At 36.7% G+C, this 20,100-nt stretch overlaps 1 protein-coding gene across 2 annotated transcripts; it reads left to right on the forward strand.

Annotated features, from left to right (window-relative positions):
* The first annotated feature begins 265 nt into the window (after positions 1–265).
* On the forward strand, positions 266–20,064 carry si:ch211-106h4.4 (MAM and LDL-receptor class A domain-containing protein 2). 2 transcript variants are annotated; one of them, XM_043256644.1, is made up of 51 exons: positions 266–403; positions 884–973; positions 1,200–1,328; positions 1,411–1,510; positions 1,717–1,879; positions 2,011–2,254; positions 2,798–2,920; positions 3,384–3,511; positions 3,581–3,815; positions 4,254–4,522; positions 5,339–5,429; positions 5,583–5,723; positions 5,955–6,080; positions 6,759–6,886; positions 6,964–7,132; positions 7,209–7,328; positions 7,418–7,575; positions 8,397–8,492; positions 8,572–8,662; positions 8,743–8,865; positions 8,950–9,052; positions 9,164–9,314; positions 9,674–9,899; positions 10,020–10,146; positions 10,259–10,388; positions 10,485–10,563; positions 10,640–10,804; positions 11,432–11,557; positions 11,646–11,861; positions 11,996–12,115; positions 12,312–12,464; positions 12,791–12,879; positions 12,962–13,135; positions 13,237–13,437; positions 13,606–13,714; positions 14,003–14,125; positions 14,210–14,306; positions 14,471–14,630; positions 14,789–14,900; positions 15,239–15,382; positions 15,465–15,652; positions 15,808–15,973; positions 16,224–16,445; positions 16,518–16,696; positions 16,929–17,157; positions 18,351–18,510; positions 18,584–18,698; positions 18,807–18,927; positions 19,393–19,483; positions 19,560–19,629; positions 19,723–20,064. In XM_043256644.1, the coding sequence occupies exons 1-51, from the start codon at positions 376–378 to the stop codon at positions 19,810–19,812; spliced, it is 7,188 nt and encodes a 2,395-aa protein (XP_043112579.1). In that variant the 5' UTR covers positions 266–375; the 3' UTR covers positions 19,813–20,064. The 2 variants fall into 2 exon arrangements, with proteins under 2 accessions (XP_043112579.1, XP_043112588.1); XM_043256653.1 differs by having other exon boundaries at positions 2,050–2,254.
* The last annotated feature ends 36 nt before the right edge of the window (positions 20,065–20,100 follow it).

Raw genomic sequence — 20,100 nt, forward strand, 5'->3', positions numbered from 1 at the left:
ATATATATATATATCAATAGCATACATTACTCAGTATTATAAGTATTATTCTCAACAACTCAAAGGAATCAAAGGAAACAATAAAGACTTATTTTTAACAGCTGTTAGCATACCATTACTACTGACTGTAATACTGCTGTACAATATGCTTTTTTATCTGGCTTCAGGAAGTAATAAAAAGCAGGCAGGTGAAAATTTATATTTGAGGTTGTTGGGTCCACTGAACTTTAAAATACACTGATAAGCATCCCATTACAAATGATTACAAATGATCTAGATAAGGAATGATCTCTAGTCTTGTTCCACTGGCTCCACAAGAGACATTTGGAGGAGCAGTAACTTATTGAGAACCTCTTCATCCATGTTCTCTTCAAAATGAGAAGACTATTTCTACTGCTGCTTGGTAAGGCCAGATGCTTTCATTTTATATTGATTTTTATCTATAACGTAGATAGGTTTTTTATTTTCCTCTGAAAGGTCAGGAAGGTCATCAGAACCTTCCATGTTCTATAATGATTATTTTGCATACTAATGTGTGGTTCCAGTCAAACATTTTGATGTGCCTTTTTGAATTTGTGTTTTAATTTGTCTTTTAAAGTATCTCAATGAACTGAATCAGACTAGAGACTGTAGGACAGAAAATAAAGTGCTTGTGGTATCCCAAGTAGCATAGTGTTTAGATTAAGAAATGCCAAGTGCAAATGTTATCAGGGCAAAGGTTGCTGCATAAGTCATTTTATGCTTCTGATGACTTCTTTATAATAATTTTGTAATAATAAATAATGAGTGCTTCTAAATGTTTATGTGTGCGTGCTATTTATATGACACTTTACCACTAAATAATTTTAAAAATGCACAATTTTCTCTTTTTTTCTGTTTTCAGTTCCAATGGGCTTGGCCTCCTGTCCTGATGGACAGTGCCAATGTATTGATTCTCCACACTGTGCAGATGGATCAGATGAAGAGTTCTGTGGTAGTTACTGTATTATATCTATTATCCTTATTCTTATCACATCAGATTATATCTTCTCATTCTGATCACACACACACACACATATTCTTTGCCATGTAGTAATATGAAAACTATAAAACTGTATAACTGTATCATTCTTTTGTGGTGTTACATGCAAATAAACAGAACATTTTAGCTTCACAATGCAATGCTAAATTTACAGTATAAGAAATATCCTTCCTCACAGGCTCTTGTGATTTTGAGGAGCATGCATGCGGATGGAATGACTCCAGTTCAGATGAGTTTAAATGGCATCGGGAGATGGCAAACATTAGTGCTATCCCCGGTGTGGACCATACCACAGGATCACCTTGGGGTAGGCCTTTGGACTAGGACAATCATTGGACTCGATTTGATATTATGTGATTTTTATATTAAGACTTTTGTATTATTTATAGGTGGAGTTATGCATGTAGAAGGCGATAATCCAAGTATTTTTTCAAAAGCAAAATTGGAGTACACACTTCCCAGGGCCACTTCACTCGGATGCAAAATAAGGTGCATAAGCAACACAAACAGTTTGTTTTAAGTCAAAGTTTTTACTGTTTGCTTATCTCTGTAAACTTCTAAACATAAAATTATTATTTTTAGTAGTAGTAGTAGTAGTAGTAGTAGTAGTATTTTCATAATTCTTAAGTCAGATTTTCAGATTTATTTATTTATGCTTAATAATGAGAGTACAGCTTTGTGACTTGATATTTCAGCTTTTGGTATCATCTTCATGATCCTGCAAGTATCTCCTCCTGCTTGTCTCTAAGTTTGGTCCGCAACACTTCAAGTGTAGAGTTATGGTCAATTAAAAAGGGCCAGACTGATGGTTGGGAAAATGCTGCTTTGTTAATTGGTAATCTTCCTCTGGGCTCAAAGGTAATGCACTGTATGCAGTGTCATCCTAATCATGATTTGCTTCAGATTTTTTGGATATTCTAAAAACAAGTTTATTTGCATATGCTGTTTTTCACTTGTTAATAATTTTTTATTCGATTTCAAAAACACAGCTTGAATTTTCTGTGAATCCTGTATTCATTGGAAGACAGGATATAATGCTGGATGACATTATACTGACAGACTGTGCCGATGGAGACATTCCTGCAGGTTCAGACCAGCTCAGCTGTGACTTCGAGAAAGACGCCTGTTCCTGGTATCATGACCAGACAGCTGACCTCAAATGGAAAAGAGAAGATGCACAGAACCCTCCTTTTGATTATCAGGGACCTACACATGACCACACCACTGGTTCTGGTAGATATTCATATAATATTTAATATATATACAGACTTTGAAAGAAGCATCAAATGCTCATTAAAGCAATTTAATTGCTAATTTTTTGGTCATAAACAGTAAAACAGTTGTCCTGCCTAATATTTTTGACAAATCATCATCTTTTCAAGATATCTCTAATTAAACAATTACTCACCTCACAAAGCACACATTTCAACAGTAAACTTTTTAAATTATTGTACTGTTTTGCACTGAATTAAATACATTTGCCTGATAAACTGTATGTTTCTGTAAACCTGTAATCTTAGCATGATAGACTTTGCAAAAAACCTTTTTTATTGGTTTAAAGATTTCAAGTTGAAATTTTAAAGGTTATAAGGTTATATATATATATATATATATATATATATATATATATATATATATATATATATATATATATATATATATATATACATTGCCTTTTTTTTAAAAAAATTTTAACAATATTTGTAAAATAGTTACTCTCTGAGAGAAATAATCTCACTTTAAAGTAAACAAATATTTCTTTTTTATTTCATGCAGGCTATTTTATGTACATAGCACCACAAAGGTCCTCCAAACCACCTAAAACAGCCAGATTAATCAGCTTTCCACAGCAGGCCAAATGTGTCAGCTTCTGGTATCTAATCTACGGTGGAAGCATTGGTGAGTTTTGATGACATCTCTCATCATGCTCTTTGATGAAAGAAGTATAGAGTTAGAATCGATTTGAATTAATCAGCAATTGCCTGTATTGTGTAAGAGAATCCAACAAATGATTCACAATTATACCAGAAACATAGAAACATGTACATGAAAATACATAGGGTAAAAATTGATTTCATGTTTATGGTACTTATTAGACTAATAAGCATAATATGCATACATTTAGTAATGATGACATACTGACCACAAATCCTTTACACATTTAACACAAAAAAAGGTCCATGCCAATTTATTAATCAACACATAATCTTCACAAAACTAAATCCGTCATTGGTCAAAGTTGGTCAAAAAGATAGCTTTTGTTTATTCTATATGTGTACAAAACTAGCCAAACAAGTATTTCTGTTTAAGAAAAGTACAAGTGCATATTTATAATAATCCTTGGTTTCTGTGACTGTCGAAGGCTCTCTCAGGTTCATCACCAAAAAAGCTAATGGAAAACAAACGCTTATATGGATGAGGACAGGAACTCAAGGCAACAAGTGGCATTTTGTGGACCTAAGTTTTGCAGACTTTGAAGAACCCATTCAGGTACTGAATCACACACACTATACCTGAATAGATTTATATGTATGTGTTCTTATCCATTGCATCCAATAGTTTATATTTGAGGGCACCCTGGAAGGCGCTGATGGCTACATTGCCATAGATGATGTTAAGGTGTCCAGCAGTATAAATGGGTCCTGTCCAGCTGAGCGGGAATGCACCTTCCAAAGCTCTCTATGTGGTCTGAAGCCCGACCCTACAACTGAATTTACCTGGATCCGAACCAGTGGAGAACTGGCCATTGGCACTCCCAGCCCATCAGTGGACCATACTTTAGAAACCAATAAGGGTCAGAATATCCACCTTAGTTACAGCATAAAGTCCCACATTTTATTAGGTGGCCTTAACTACTATGTACTTACATTTAAATGAATAATTTGTTATAATGCACTTAGTGTGTACATACATGTTTTTATATTGTACTTGTATTAAAAAAAAAATCTGTAATTAATTAATTCTGTAATTAATTTTTGTACTTACAGTACATTTATAAATGCCTTACACCTTGACACACCCTTAAACTTATCCAAACCACCAAACCAGTCCCTAACCTTAACCGTATCCCACCTCAATAGCAGCAAAAGTGTTTGCAATGCAATGTAAACACAATAAGTACATTGTACATTTAATTTTTGATGTAAGTGCCTAGTTGTTAAGACCACCTAATATAAAATGTGACCCAGCATGGTATAATAATGATAATAATTCATGTTGTTTTTATCCACAGGCTTTTACCTGAGTGCACAGCTGTGGAAGTATCCCAAAGGAAGCAGAAGCAGCATACTGATGGATGTCGATCATCCCACCTCTGAGGATGGAGAGTGTTTGATGTTCTGGTACCACATGAGTGGAAAGGATGTGGGTTCTCTTAGCATTTATGTCCAAAAGCTACAAAGTGCCAGATCTCAAATACCTGTGTGGAGTGCAAGTGGAGATCAAGGAGAACACTGGAGGCACGGCAGAGCAACGATCATAAGTCCTCACAGCCCATATAAGGTGCGAGTTGATGAGATTAAAGGTGCAATTAATAATTTTTTAATAATAATAATTATTTTAATACTAAAAACAAACATTTTCAGCTACTGATTCTAGGTTTCATTGCTTTACAAGCAGGCATATGTGATTAATTCATAGTATGAGTGAAAGTGTGCAATATTTGGGTGGTTACAACATGATGTGTGTAGTATTCAAATGGTCATGTGGAAAAACACTTTGTTTAATTATTTAATTTAACTATTTTTTTGTAAAACAGGATTAATTACTCCTTTTGTAATTTGACATATTTTGATAAAATGGGAATTAAATGCTATCACTGGACAGTTTTGACCTATTGTAGTTGGCATAATAAAAATGCTTGCTTTTAACAACACATTTAATATAAGAATGAAAGGTATCTGCGCATACCCTTATATAGCCATCCTGTTAATATCTCTAAAGTAGAGCCAAAAGCACAGTATGATATATGAGCAATGTAGTACAAAATATTAACTGGCACCATTAAAGATCAAGGTCATACAATAATTTGGTGGGAAGTACTCGTTGGCCAATAATGTTTATTGGCCAATAAATCTGTCAAGCAATGTTAAAAATCACTGCAGTTTTTTCTTCAGGCCACTTCTGCACTGCCAGAATGCATACTGTATTTTTAAATGCCCGTCAATAGAAAGGTGTAGTTATATAGCCTCTACCAGCAAGCGCTAAAGCTAATCAGATCAACTCTGACCTCTTGAATTCTGCACACAAACAAATGTGTAACTTTCATTCATGCAATCTTGTCACGTCTCAGCCTCTGGTTTTCTGCTGGGATTACAGATCGTATTTGAAGCAGTGGTTGGAGATGATCAGAAGCATGATATTGCTGTCGATGACCTAACAATCATAAATGACCCTTGCCCACCTAATGGTAAGTCTACTTTCATGATCACAACATTATTACATTGCTTCTGATCTTGAAGCAGTAAAGTAATTAATTAACATCTTTTAAGCTCAGAAAGCACTTGACAACAATGTGTCTGTTATGCAATCTAAATAAAGCAGTGCTCGTTACTTTCTTCAGGGTTTTGTGATTTTGAGATGGACATGTGTGGATGGTTGAATACTCATGTCAATATCTCCAGTGTTGACTGGAGCTGGACCTCTGGAACCAGTGCTTCTTCATTTGCTCCCGACGTTGACCACAGCACCAACACCGCCATAGGTAAATATCAGCTCTTATTTAATGCTGTATGTATAAGGATAATGCTCATTTTATGTCATTTACTCTATGAATCACACTCAAAGACTCATGTGAGGCACCGGAAAGTAAAGGGTGCCAAAGGGTTGTAATGTTTGTAGTGCCATAATCGTAAACCAGCTGCTTTTTTCAGGTCTAAGAGCCCTTTAATGGCTGCAACTATGTTCTGACATCCACTGATTCTCTTCTATGCAGGACACTACATGGCTTTTGACTCAAGGGCCATAGCAGATCAGATTGCTCATCTTCAGAGTGAGGTGATGGAGCCTGAATCTCAAGGTTGTTTGGAGTTCTGGTACCACATGTATATGTGGGGCAGCGGTAAGCATCTTTGTAGGGAGTGTAAAGTGGCTTTTAGACTTATAGGGTAATATTAGGGACTTTAAGCTCCTGATAAAATGACAATATTGTTCTGCAAAAACACAAATTCTTTGGCTACAGCAGTTTACTTCCAGTCTTTGCTGTTCCCAATTATTGGAAGATAGAATTAAGCGTTTATAAAATAATATAAAGCAGTGGTTTTCAACTAAGCATCTCAGGCCCTAGGGTTATAATTTAACCCTAATCCAAAGTAAAATGCTAAATAAGTAAATCACACACAAACAATCAAGTTGCAAACTAAAATGTATTTTTATTCCATCTCAATACCTTTTTTCTATTAAAGTGAATATATATGTTGAAACATCTAAAAGTCAGAAAATAAAGTTTGAAAACAAGCATGTCATAATTACAACAAAAAGATTGGTCCAATTTTATATTAAGTGGCCTTAACCACTATGTACTTACATTTAAGTTAATCTTTTAGTATAATGAACTAGAATATGAACGTAATATGTACACTCATTTTTTGAAGTACATACTACTATGTAAGGCCACCTAATATAAAGTGGTAGTAAATTTAAAAAATCACTCATCAAAATCAAAACACTTTTTTTTTCATAGGCATAGTTTTATTCTATGACTATGCAATATAATATCGTACATTTTTTGTTGTTGTAGAAAAGCTTAAACTAGCAGTTTATGTAAATGAGTCTGGTTCATTACACCCTCTGTGGAATCAAACTGGCAATCAGGAGAATGTTTGGCACCATCTAACTGTAGACTACAAATCATCTGAACGACACCAGGTCAGAGGCTGATACACAAAAGTATGTCACAAATTCACATACTTGACAGTAGTTGGCTTAAACTTTAATTCTTGCAGATTGTGTTTGAAACCGGGCGTCGACACTTAGACACTGGAGTCATTGCTTTAGATGACATCTATATCAGGAGAAACACACGCTGCTCTGATCTTACTCCAACAACACCTGCACCCACAACTGAGCCCACCTCTCCACCTGCATCCTCAATGGACTGCAACTTTCAGGAGGGTACGAGACGAATAAGCAAAACATTGATGTTTACTAATATACGAGTTTGCTAAATATTCCAGATGTTTGCTTGTAGGACTATGTGGCTGGGTCCAGGAGACAGATGATGGATTTGACTGGACCCATCAGATGGGATCACAGGCGAATGAACCATTGCTAGGACCTTTATATGACCACACCTTAAAAAACAACAATGGTAGGATTCATTTTTCATCATTTAGTATGCAGAGCAGATCAGTCTGTATGTTCTTTTTTTGTCATACATCTTCATATTTTCTCTTGCAGGGTTTTATCTTATTGTAAATATGTCTGAAGAATGTGAAAGCAGTGAGGCAGCTGTCATTTCAACACCAATGATAATTCAGAGCACTGACGTTTGTATTGGATTCTGGTACTACATGTTAGGAGCCTCTCTTGGAAACTTAAATCTGCTTGTCAAGACGGTAAATTCAACACTGAATGTCTCCTTGCTGTCATTGCTTGTGAATCTTAAGCTTGTTTGGATGATGGATACTGTTTTGAAATGAAACTGAATAATTGCATGAAAATTATAATGTAGAATATATTATATGTAGAACTAAGACATACTGAGTATTTTAATGTAAATACATCATTGCAAAGCAGTATACTATACATAGCAGTATATAATATTCCTTTATAATAGGTAGTTTTATATTCTCTTGCAGACACAGTATTTATAATTTTTTAGCAAAATGTCACAACATACTAATATTACTTAAAACAGTAAAAATAACTATTTGCCAAAGGGACACAGAATCTGGCTCTAAGGACATTGGGGGGCCTGAGTGCGGGAGGTTTAGAGGTACCAACTAGAGATCACCTCTACGGGCAGATTGGGCTCTAGAACCCATCTCCTCGAAGGGGGCTGGCCCTTCCATTACTCTGGTGTTGCCCCCGGTGGGCTGGTGTGGGCTTGCTCATAGCCCCCCAGCTTAGCTGCCATGTGTTGGAGTTCACCCCGGTGAAATCCACCCTGAGTACCTTAGGTCCCTGGATGATGTGGGCTGTCTTCCACCCTCCGGGGTTTTTGTTTGAGCTCTCCTTGTTGTGTGATTATATATATATATATATATATATATATATATATATATATATATATATATATATATATATATATATATATATATATATATATATATGTGTGTGTGTGTGTGTGTGTGTGTGTGTGTACTGTATATTAGCTATATAAAACTTATTTTCTAATTAGTCATATTGTTGAAAAGTTGTTTTCTGCTGGTTTCAGAAAACAATGGAAACCATCGCATGGACAAGAAGTGGCTCCCAGATCTCTGAGTGGCTGAACGCACAAGTTTCCATTAGTACTGCAGATGTTGACAGAGTAAGAGCTGCCCCTGAAATCTCAATCCACAATTAAACATATTGACCAACAAGTAGAGTATTATTATCCCCTTGTGCAGATTAAGTTCTCAGTGAGCAGAGCAGCAGGAGGCAGTGGCTTTATAGCCATCGATGACCTCAGAGTGACTGAAGGAGCTTGTGTGGAGCATAGTGAGTCAAAGCATCTTATCTAATTATCAGACATTAAAAGACAGCAGTTAGAATCCCCCTGTGTGATATCTCTCCCACAGACCCGTGTGGATTTGAATCTCCCTCGTTTTGTGGCTTTGAGTCCGATGTGACTGACAGCTCTATCTGGGTCCATGTGAATGGCAGCAGAGGCCATGCAGACCACACATACAGAACTGAATTTGGTGAGTACAACATGTGTTTTTTTGTAAAAGGTTTTTTTTTTTTGGTCATTTAATGACACGTCATGTATTTATGTCACATGACAGGCCATTCAATGGCTGCACTTGGAGCCAAACTTGAGAAGCCAGAGGTCTCAAATCTTCTAACACCAGAGTATAGCCCATCTACAGAGTCCTGTGTGCAGTTCTGGTATTATAATAATCTCTCCATTCTGGGACAGAATTGGCACATTCCTAAGATCTGTCTCAGCCTTAACAATCAGTTACAGAATGTCAAGTAAGATGTTTTGTCTGTGTGTAGGTATTGGCTGTCTGCAGACTCAGGTGATTCTCTGTCAGTACATGTTCATCTGAATGGGGAGTTGGGTCCATCTCTCTGGTCTCTTTCTGGAGCATCTTCTGATAGTTGGGAGGTGGCAGAAGTCACTGTGTCATCTCCCTCTGAATTCAGAGTGAGTTTTTTTTAATTTTCTAATATGTATTTGGCCTGTAAACATTAAAATTATGTCATTATTTACTCATCCTCATATTTTCACTAGTATGGCTTTGTTTTCTGGGGAAAAAACACATGTACACAATTTAAAGCTATACAATAGCTATGAGTGAGAAAGTGTTAAAATTTAATGGGATTATTCACCCAGAAATTAAAATTAAGTTGCTTTTCATTGATCCTTTTGAAATTCACCCTACCCAAGTAGCAATTTGTGAATTTATTGAACCAAATTGTTTTAATAAAAGAACTGGTCTGAACTATTTGCTTATAGTAAGGTGTTTTTTCTGCATTTATTCATTATTTTGCATTCACACACAGGTGGCATTTAGAGCAGAGCTCAGCGCAAACTCTGAGTCATTTGTTCTTCTGGATGATGTCTCAGTTAAAACTGGAGCATGTTCTCTAAGAGGAAGTTGTGATTTTGAGTCAGGAAAATGTACGTGGGTGAATTTTGCTAATGGTGTCACAGATGGACGTGACTGGATTCATGCAGACGGACACTACAGAGGTCCTTCAGTCGATTACACTACTCACACTGCAGAAGGTGAGAGTTCATTTTTTTATCTATTATGTTTTCATCATTTTCCACAAGTGAAATAATGAATCAGGACAGCTGATTAAATGCAACACATGCTGATCATTGATTTTCCTGTTGTTCTTTCAGGCAAGTTTCTTTTAAGCCCATCTCAGAGGAACACGCAAGGCCAAAAAAGTAATTCTGTGCTGATCTCAGAAAAGATCCAGCCAACCAGTGACTTATGTTTTGAGTTTTGGTACCATATGAATGGAAGGTCCGCTCTTGCTTTCTTATCTCTCTGCTTTAACTAAAGACACCCTCTCTTCTACTGTTGAACTGTCAGATGTGATTAATGCTGTTTTTATGGTGCACTTTTCTATTGGTAGTGACCCTGGGATCCTTAGAGTGCTATTAGATTCAGGTGCAACAGAGCAAGAACTGTTGTTTGAAACACAGATCACTGGGAGCAACTGGAAAAATGTCTCTGTCACTATTACTGAGGACAGACCCTTTCAGGTGTAAAATATACATCTATTATTTGGAAAGCTTTTACCATTAGATTTTATCCATTTGTAATCATGACATGTAACATTTGTAAACCTTGACTATCAGATTCATATAGAGGCTAAAGCAGGCAGCGAAGGCTACATCGCAGTGGATGACATTAGACTGACAAGTGGGCCGTGTAAAGGTAAACTGATTTACTTAGTGTGTTATTAAAGCATTATTTAGGTAATGTTTTTAATTTTTTTTTTATTATTATTCAGACATCAGTGTGGAAAGTGGAGTGTTTTTTGGCTGTGACTTCGAGACAGGGACCTGTGAATGGAAAGATATCAGTGTTGGGCAGTTTATTTGGGAAAGAGATCAGAATGGTACAACCACCGCCAACACTGGACCATTGGTGGACCACACTACTGGCACAGAGCTGGGTAAAATCTATCCTAGAATAAATCTTTTATTACTTTTTTCATGTACCATTAAAAAATGTATATGTATGTTTATATATATATTATATATATATATATATATATATATATATATATATATATATATATACCATATATATGCATTTATTATATAAAATATGGTAAAATATATTATTAAAAAAATGGTAAAAATATTATAAAATAAACCGTTTTCTATTGAAATATATTTTAAAATAACAGTTTTTCCTGTAATGTGAAAGTGTAATTTCTGTCATCATTACTCCAGTCTTCAGTGTCACACAATCATTTAGAAACTTTCTAATATACTGATGGTGCTCAACTAACATTTATTATTAAACGTTTTTCCGCTTAATATTTTTGCAGAACCGTGGAACATTTTTTTTTCCAGGATTCTTTAACACAGTGGTGACTCAAAACAAGTAAATGAAAATAAACTTTAGTTATTTAAGTATTGTTAATTGTAAATGCAATTGTAATAGCATCAAGGCGTTAATGAGTCAGTGATATTGGATCGTGACAGACAACAAGCTGAACTGGAATAAATTAAAAAACAGTGAAAACTGAATGTTATCTGTGTCATATAATTAAAAACTCATGCATTTGTTTTAGGCTGGTACATGACAGTGGAAGCTAGTCATGGTGAGCAGAACAGCTACGCTGCTCTACAGAGTCCTGCCATGAAAGAGGCCAGCAATAAGTGTCTGTTTGAATTCTACTACCACATGTTTGGAGAGGGTAAGACTAGATGTCTTTAAGCAGAATATATTGAGATTTTACAGTATTTCTGGTAATACTAATACTATAATATATAAACCTTTGCCAGGCATTGGGGAGCTGACAGTGTTCCTCCAGGAGGGCCCAAGAAGGACGCCCTTGTGGTGGATGTCTGGTAATAAGGGTGATGAGTGGCATCGGGCAGAGTTAAGCGTGGGTCGCACACATCAAGTTTTCACTCTCTTATTCGAGGCTACCAGAACCTACAGTGAGCTTGGGGACATAGCTATAGATGACATCTCATTCTTTAACTGCACTCTGCCAGGCAGGTTACAAACACATTAACTTCAGATTAATCTGACTGATAAATCAGATTTAGAGCAGTCAGATAACTGTAACGTTAACCACGGCATGTAATGGCCCAAGAAATTAGTCAATCATTTATTATTTCTTCTTCAGAGCCTCAAGAATCTTGTCAAGAGGGAATGTTTACATGTTCGAACAAGGTGTGTGTGGAGCTGAGCAGAGTGTGTGACTACAGCGATGACTGCGGCGATGGCACGGATGAAGAGCTCTGTGGTATGAGTGTGGTTGTTGTTGATGGGTTAGGATAAAATATACTCCTTTTGCAGATGGAGTGTGATGTCTGATTAAATTATCAAATATACAGTTCTGTCATGGTCTTTTTTTTTGAGCTGTGAAGGCACTTTAGAAGTCTACATGACAGTTACATGGTGTGAGGAAATGTACTGTATCTTGGTGTTTGTACGTCTAGATGTGAAGGGTTTTACCCATCGCTGCAGTTTCGAGTATGGCATGTGCTTGTGGGAAAAGAGTGACTTGAAAGCTGACTGGATTTTGCAGAAAGGAGAACAGGCCTGGCCTAAGAATGGACCACCGAGAGATCATACCCGCAATACTGCAGCAGGTGCACTAATACCCAGGGGTTAAATTCTCTATGCTATCAGGCTTTTATATATATCTGAAGCAATATTGTCAGCCATGACAAAAACATTTTTAAATGTAATCCAAGGTCATTATTTTTACCTGCATCCTATAAATACTTTCAAATTATTACATATCTATAAATAATGTGATTGATTATAATGTGATTGTTATCTATAGCCTACATTACCACATAAAATCATTTGCACTGCAAAAATACAAATGATTGTAAACCCTGCTCAAAGTTAAGCATGTACACTGCCGTTCAAAGGTTTGTGGTCAGCGAGATTTATTTATTTCATGTTCCAGGTCATTATATTACTCCAGCACATGATCTGGGTGAGATCCAGACAGCTGAGATCATCTCCAGCACCCTGCTGCCCAGCAGTGATTGCACCGTGAGTCACTGCGCAGTCATGTGTCAGTCAAACAATGAAACACAGACTCTTTCAAATGTACTGATGTACATTGTTTTTGCAGGTGAGGTTCTACCACTATTCTCATAGTGAAAACAGCACATCTGCCAAGCTAGTCATCATACTGAGAACACTTAGCAATGGAAATGACGACCGTATACTTTGGGACAAGACTGTGACACAGAGCTTCCTCTGGCATAGAGCAGAAGTCACCTTTTCTACCTTAGTTAAGAGCAAGGTAAGATTTTTACAGTATACGAGTCATTTGCATAATTTCATGAAATAAATAGTATACTGTAATCACGTAAAAGAAACAACCTGACTGAACTTTATTTTCAGCTTGTTCTCCAATATGTGGAAATGGGTGAGGCGCGTGTGCCACAGACAGCAGTGGACGATTTTTCTTTCTCTGTGACATGTGTTCACGATCCTGACAACAGTGACCTGCCAGTCACACCTGAACCAACGACGACACCAGCAACAACACCACCACCAATGACTGACTCTCCTCCAGCTTCACCAACAGTCAACCCTTGTGAGGTTAGGACATACTACTACTATATATTTTATATTTCTGACTTGTGTATAATTACATCCCATAGTATAATTGTAAGTGTAAATATGTCCCATAGTTATTTTTGCTGCTGCTTCAAAAAGCATTGTGGAATCTGTATGTATTTGCTAATACACTTGGTTTGTCAAATTCAGGAGAATAAGTTTCACTGCTGGCGGTCAGATGGTGTAACATGCGTTGCAGCTGGTTCTCAGTGTAATTATGTCCTAGACTGCCCTCTAGGGGAAGATGAAGAAACATGTGGTGAGTCATTCATTCATTCATTCAGTCATTCATTCATTCATTCATTCATTCATAAAAAATGCAATATAAATGTCAATATAAATTTGAAATGTTCTAAAGATCACACAGAACTATATATATATATATATATATATATATATATATATATATATATATATATATATATATATATATAGTTACATTATATTATTGTTGCAATATAAATAAAATCTTTAAATATTAACTATTATATATTTTAAATTAATTAGTAGTAGTAGTAGTAGTATGATTGTTGTTGCATCTCTTTAGGTCCATGTGATTTTGAGAATGGACAGTGTCAATGGACTGATATAAGTGTAGGTTCTAACAAATGGCAATGGGTGAAGGCTTCAAACAACACAGATCTGCCCACTGACCACACCACTGGAACCGGTAACTCAATGATAGAATCCATGAATGTTACATATCAAAACAAATACAATTCATTTTCTTTTTTTACCCTATACTTCTACTCAGGGCACTACATGCAGCCATATATCATGGACCCATTTAAGAATGAGGCTGTGTTTCAGAGCCCATCCTTGCCTATCAGCTCTGTATACTGCCAGCTTCTGTGAGTTCATTCATAATGAGGATGTGCAAAACTACTGACAAGACAGCTTTTCATAAATGTTAAGTAAAATATTCTTGTGAAACAAACAAACACTTCCATTACACAACACTGAATCCAGTTCCTTGTTCCCAATTGTCCTCCCTTGTTTATCTCTTGCGCACTAGGTTTCACTTCCACATGGGTGCAGGAAGTGCAGGCAATTTCAGCGTGATGCTGCAGAACGGAGAGGAGGACAGGAAGCTACTCTGGTCACGATCCAGCAGCACTTCAGCTCAGTGGGTCCCAGAACACTTACCACTGGGCAAACAAGAGCAGCCTTACAGGGTATGCCAATGTCAATTTGTGTAGGACGCAAAGCACCTTCTGTACACATGCAATCATCTGATCTTTAGAAATGAATCTTTTAGGATGTTGCCTCATACACTTATTCAGGCTAGTTTTCTGCACAAATGTAGATGTATCTTTCCTGTGTCCCATTTAAGATCCTTTTCAGCAGCCAGACCTCAGGACAGGATGATTTTATGTCTACAACTCAGACGACGGCCCTGGATGATATATCTTTCCACAACTGTGAGAAAGACTACCAACCTCCAGGTGAGGAAGCTGCTGAGAAGTCATATGAAACAGATTTGAGCTGTATAATGATGTTGCATCTTTCGTGACACAAGGTTATTTTGTTTTTGCCATGGCATTAGTCATGAATAGTGAAATATTGTGACTACTTCTGTACACAGATATTTAAAAGTTTCAAACAATACTTTTCCAATTGTAAAAATATTTCACAATATTGCAATTTCACAGTGCTTTTGATCAAAGAAACATAGTTTTGGTTAACCTTAAGAAGCCTTTTATAACAAAATTCCAATTCCATGCATTTTTGAGTGAACCAAGCCCACATTATGAGATTGTATCTCAATTTTCCTGTACTCCAGACTTTTCTTTGGTCACATGTTCATTTGAGAAGGACTTGTGTGGGTGGATCCAGGGAGCTGCAGAGGACCTAGACTGGGAGAGATGGAGCGGACCCGCTGAGACCCCAAATGCAGGTCCTCCAGGTGACCACACAAGTGGAAATGGTGAGCCAAGAACCATGTGCACCATATCACTATGGGCTCAATCATCACATGCCTTAATTATGTGTCTCTTTCTATATTACAGGGTATTACTTGTACATCAAGAGCTCAGGTCACAGCAGTACAGGGTATACAGCTCATCTGAAGTCTCCTCTCTCTCCCCCAACTGGACCTGATGGGTATTGCTTCACATTCTGGTATCACATGTTTGGAGCAACAGTGGGATCACTAAAAATGTCTATATATGACATTTCATCCGACCACATCACACCAGTAAGACAAGAATAACATTTTCAGGACATTTTTATGGATTTTTTCCTAATTTTATATGTATGAAATGCATTTATTCTAAATAGTACATTTTTACTTTTATAGTTAATGTTTTATACTAACCAGAATTTTTTATTTGTTTCCCCTCTAAACCGTAGATGTGGCAAAGGAAGGGAGCTCAGGGGAATGAATGGCAGATGGCTCAGAGTCATGTGAAACTGACAGAGGTTCATCAGATATTAATTGAGGCTTCAGTCGGAGGGCCGTCTGGTCACATTGCTATAGATGATTTATCTGTCTCTAAAGGTGCCTGTGCTCCCACAGGTAATTAATAATATAATTTAGCATTTGGTCTGTAGTTTTTCACACTGTCCTGTTGAAATTTCCTCCATGCTTGCTAGAGCACCACAAGCATTTGGCAGACAGCTGTAACATAATGTTGTATATATCCATCTCTATCCATTTTCAGTATCAAACTTAATTTTTTTAAATCTAACAGAATGTTAATATCAGCTCATAATTAAATTTTGATAAATTTATGTTTATGAATATTACCAACTCGTGATTTTTTCAGAGGGAGTCTGTGACTTTGAAGAGGGGAATTGTGGCTGGATACAGCAGACTGATGATGACCTGGATTGGATCCGAGTTTCAGGAAATAATGAGAACTCTAAATCTAGACCTGGTTTTGATCACACAACCAACACATCGAGTGGACACTACTTTTGTATGGAAAGTGCGCCTACCCATGTGCAAGGGCATACTGCTAGAATGTCATCTCCTCTGCTTCAAACAGGTAAGAGAGAACCACGTTTCTTCATATAAACTGTGAAATGAACAATTAAATACAAACAATCCTCTTTTCCAGGCAATGCCAAGTGTCTTCAGCTGTGGTATTACATGAAGGGACAGGGAACCGGAACACTAAATGTGTATCAACAGTTCTCAGACGAAGATCAGCCCCTGCTGGTGACCCAGTCTGGAGAACACGGTGGACTGTGGAGGTTTGCACAGGCTCCTCTATCCGTCTCAGGGTCAAACTACAGGGTGAGTCCCTAAATCAGCGCTGATTACAACACCCAGCACGTATTTTCAGATTTACAGTCACAGATTATTGCAAATGACGGCCACAAAGTTATATGCCGTCGCTGTCACTGGTTTGTACAGCAGTCACGGATCACAAACTCCACAAATCTGTTCTCTAAACTACAGTCTGTACCCTTGAGTTTATTGACGTGTAACTGCAGGAGCGTCTTCATTAATACAGCTGTCTTTTCAGATTGTGGTGGAGGGGATTACAGGCCAAACTGAACAGGGAGTCCTAGCACTTGATGATGTTCAGTTTTCAAACTACTCCTGCACTGCTTCAGGACAGTGTGACTTTGAGGTGAACTTCTGCAGCTGGATGAATCTGTTGGAGGAGGATGATGCTGACTGGCTCAGAGCCCAGGCAGGGACTGGAAACCACGCACGACCCAGTGTGGATCACACCACCAACACTTCCACAGGTGAGTTGAGTGAGGTCACTGAGCTTCCTTAAAATCTTAGAATTGGTTTATGAAGGAATTATAGATATATGTTCTGTTTTCTTTGAATCAGAAAATAAACCGTGGCACTGTTTACTCCTGGTATTAAAGGGATAGTTCACCCAAAAATGAAAATTCAGTCCTTAATTATTTAAACTCATGTCGTTCCAAACCTGTAAGACCTTCATTCATCTGTGGAACGCAAATTAAGATATTTTTGATGAAATCCAGGAGCAGTCTGACCCTTGAAGAAACATAGTAAAGACATTGTTAAAATAATGCATGTGACATCAGTTATTCAACCGTAATTTTACTAATCTGAGAAAATTCTTTTTGTAGGCAAAGAAAACAAAATAAAGATGCTTTGATCTGAATATAAACAACATATTTGCATATAGTACATTGCATGCAATGTTTATGTATGTGATACTCTCCAAAATAACACTATAGGAAAATTTTACATGAAGTCGTTACTTTTGTTTTCTTTGCACACTCTCACAGTTGAATCGCTGATGTCACATGGATTATTTATGAGGGTGTATAAATAATGACAGAATTTTTGGGTGAACTATCCCTTTAAGGTCTGTTTCAAGCGATGCAATCATAGTGTCAAACTATACTTAATTTTATACTCAATTTATACTTATATATTATTGAAGTCTTTATTTTACCAAAATATATGATATTTTGAAACTATGATAAACATATACTGTTTTATATTTTAGAGCTGTCAGTGGGACTGATTTCAGTGAGAAGTGCATACACCCATAATTGCTTGCGTTAGTTCGTATCAGCACTCAGAGAAATTTTACTCTGGCTGTGGACTATAATCTAGAAATGTATTGTCACAGTAAAACAGCCAAAACAATGTTCTTTTGCAAAACACATGCAGTTTTGTTTTTAAATCGTTAGAGATGCTATAGATATTGTTACTTGTTTTTAAATGTTTTGCTATACAATTGTTCCATCCATAATCCAGCCATAAAGGTATTCAAAAACACAAAATTTGCATTTTAAACAAACATGCTTTCAACCACTTGCAGGCGGTAAAGCTAAAGAAGTGATTTTTATAGTTAGAAAATTAGAGCCATTGTTAAAATATAATCTTTATTATAATATAAATACACATGAAAATGCCAGGTATAACAGTGACAGTGATGCTTGTATGTTTCCAGGTTATTACCTTTATACGGATAGTTCTGTGGGAGTCTGGGGAAACACCGCCAGGATCCTGAGTGAAATATTCACCCCTGACAGCAGAGGGCACTGCTTCACATTCTGGTATCATATGTATGGATATAACATTGGGACGCTCATACTATACAAAAATAACAGGTACAGGACCATAGTCAAAAACATTTATGAATATATACATGGATCACAATTCATGAAGACGTTTCTTTCCCAGGACCACCTATAACAGTGGGAATAAGTTTGGCCAGATAGTATGGCAGGAGTCAGGAGATCAGGGAGATTTGTGGAGGAGAGGCAACGTCTATGTGGCATACCAAGAGCCTTTCTGGGTACCGAACTCCATCATGCAGACTTTACAGGATCAACTTGACGCATTCTAAGAAACAAAACGCTAAAATATTTGTACAGTACATAATTTTTTTTCTCCTCTCTCCTAGTTTATATTTGAATTCCTGAAGGGAGCAGGTCCCAAAGGAAGTATAGCTATTGACGATATTAACATCATTCCTGGGTCTTGTGATTCATATCCCACCTCTCCACCTCCACACCACAATGATAGTAAGTATATGAGTGCTCTCCAGTCTTACATAATCCCACGAGCAGGGTCCAAGTGTACTTTTTGCTACAACTGCCAGCGAAGGGTGAATTGAAAATATTTCTAGCCGTTAATGTTCCTTTATCATCGCCAGAATATCATATTATAATTGTGGCATGAACTATTTACACTTCCAATCGAAAGTTTGAGGTCAGTAAGATTTCTTCAGTGTCACATGATCCTTCAGAAATCACTCTGATATGCTGCTTGAGAAACATTTCTTATAATCATAACTTCTGCAACCTTATATTTTTTTGTTTTTGAATGGTAAGATTTTGTTACAGTTCCTAATTAACTTAATGGTGAAATTACTGGCCAATTTGGCACTTGGTAAATGTAATTTTTTTCATATGTATTTGGATAAATTAATTAAGGTGTCAGATGCTACAACATATACTGTGTTTTTTTCTGATATTTGAATTGTTTAGCTGTAGGTATTGGGGTTGGAGTAGGAGTGACTCTCTTTGTGATATTTGCTGTTAGTGCTGTCCTTTTTGTGCTGAATAAAAAAAGGAAAAGGTTTGTACTGCTCATTACACAGTTTAATGAGATAAAAATGAAAAGCATTTTTGAATAGTATTTTGTTTCTCTACAGGGAATCTATAATTGACGACGACGTGCTTGATAGTAACTTTTCTTATAGCCACTTTGACTGCAACATGAGTGTGAGTGTTTTTTTTCTAGATTATAAACATAAACTTATGCGTACAGTGTTGTAAGAATTTGTCTCTGAGTTTTTCCACTGTTATTTTTGCTAGGGTTTAACATCTACAGGAGAGGATGCAGTGATTTCCAGTGACTTTAGGAACATTTCATTTTCAGATGGAAATGATGCATCTTTCGCATAAGACGAAGAATCACAGACAGAAACAAATCTTTATAAATCTCTTTATTATACTCAGATATAATTACAGTGCTCCAACCATTTGGATTAACTATAGCCATATGGCATTTAAATGCCTGACTGACTGAATCATTGCCAAACACAGCACAAACTTGGGAGGACACCATGTGCTGTGAACACAATAAAACGGCTCATTGATAATATGTGTGATTTTTACAATCTCAAATTTCTGCAATTATATAGACTATTTAAGTAATACCTTGTTGTCTGTCATGTCATGTGTCCATTTATT

This window comes from Puntigrus tetrazona, chromosome 2 (assembly GCF_018831695.1).
Source record: "Puntigrus tetrazona isolate hp1 chromosome 2, ASM1883169v1, whole genome shotgun sequence".
In the NCBI taxonomy this organism is placed as follows: domain Eukaryota; kingdom Metazoa; phylum Chordata; class Actinopteri; order Cypriniformes; family Cyprinidae; genus Puntigrus; species Puntigrus tetrazona.

Excerpts from the sequence above, each read along its gene's own strand:
- si:ch211-106h4.4 (XM_043256644.1), top strand. The coding sequence starts at position 376 with ATGAGAAGACTATTTCTACTGCTGCTTG. Across the intron at positions 974-1,199 it reads ATCAGATGAAGAGTTCTGTG|GCTCTTGTGATTTTGAGGAG; the intron begins GTAGTTACTGTA and ends CCTTCCTCACAG. Across the intron at positions 15,383-15,464 it reads TGACCACACAAGTGGAAATG|GGTATTACTTGTACATCAAG; the intron begins GTGAGCCAAGAA and ends TCTATATTACAG.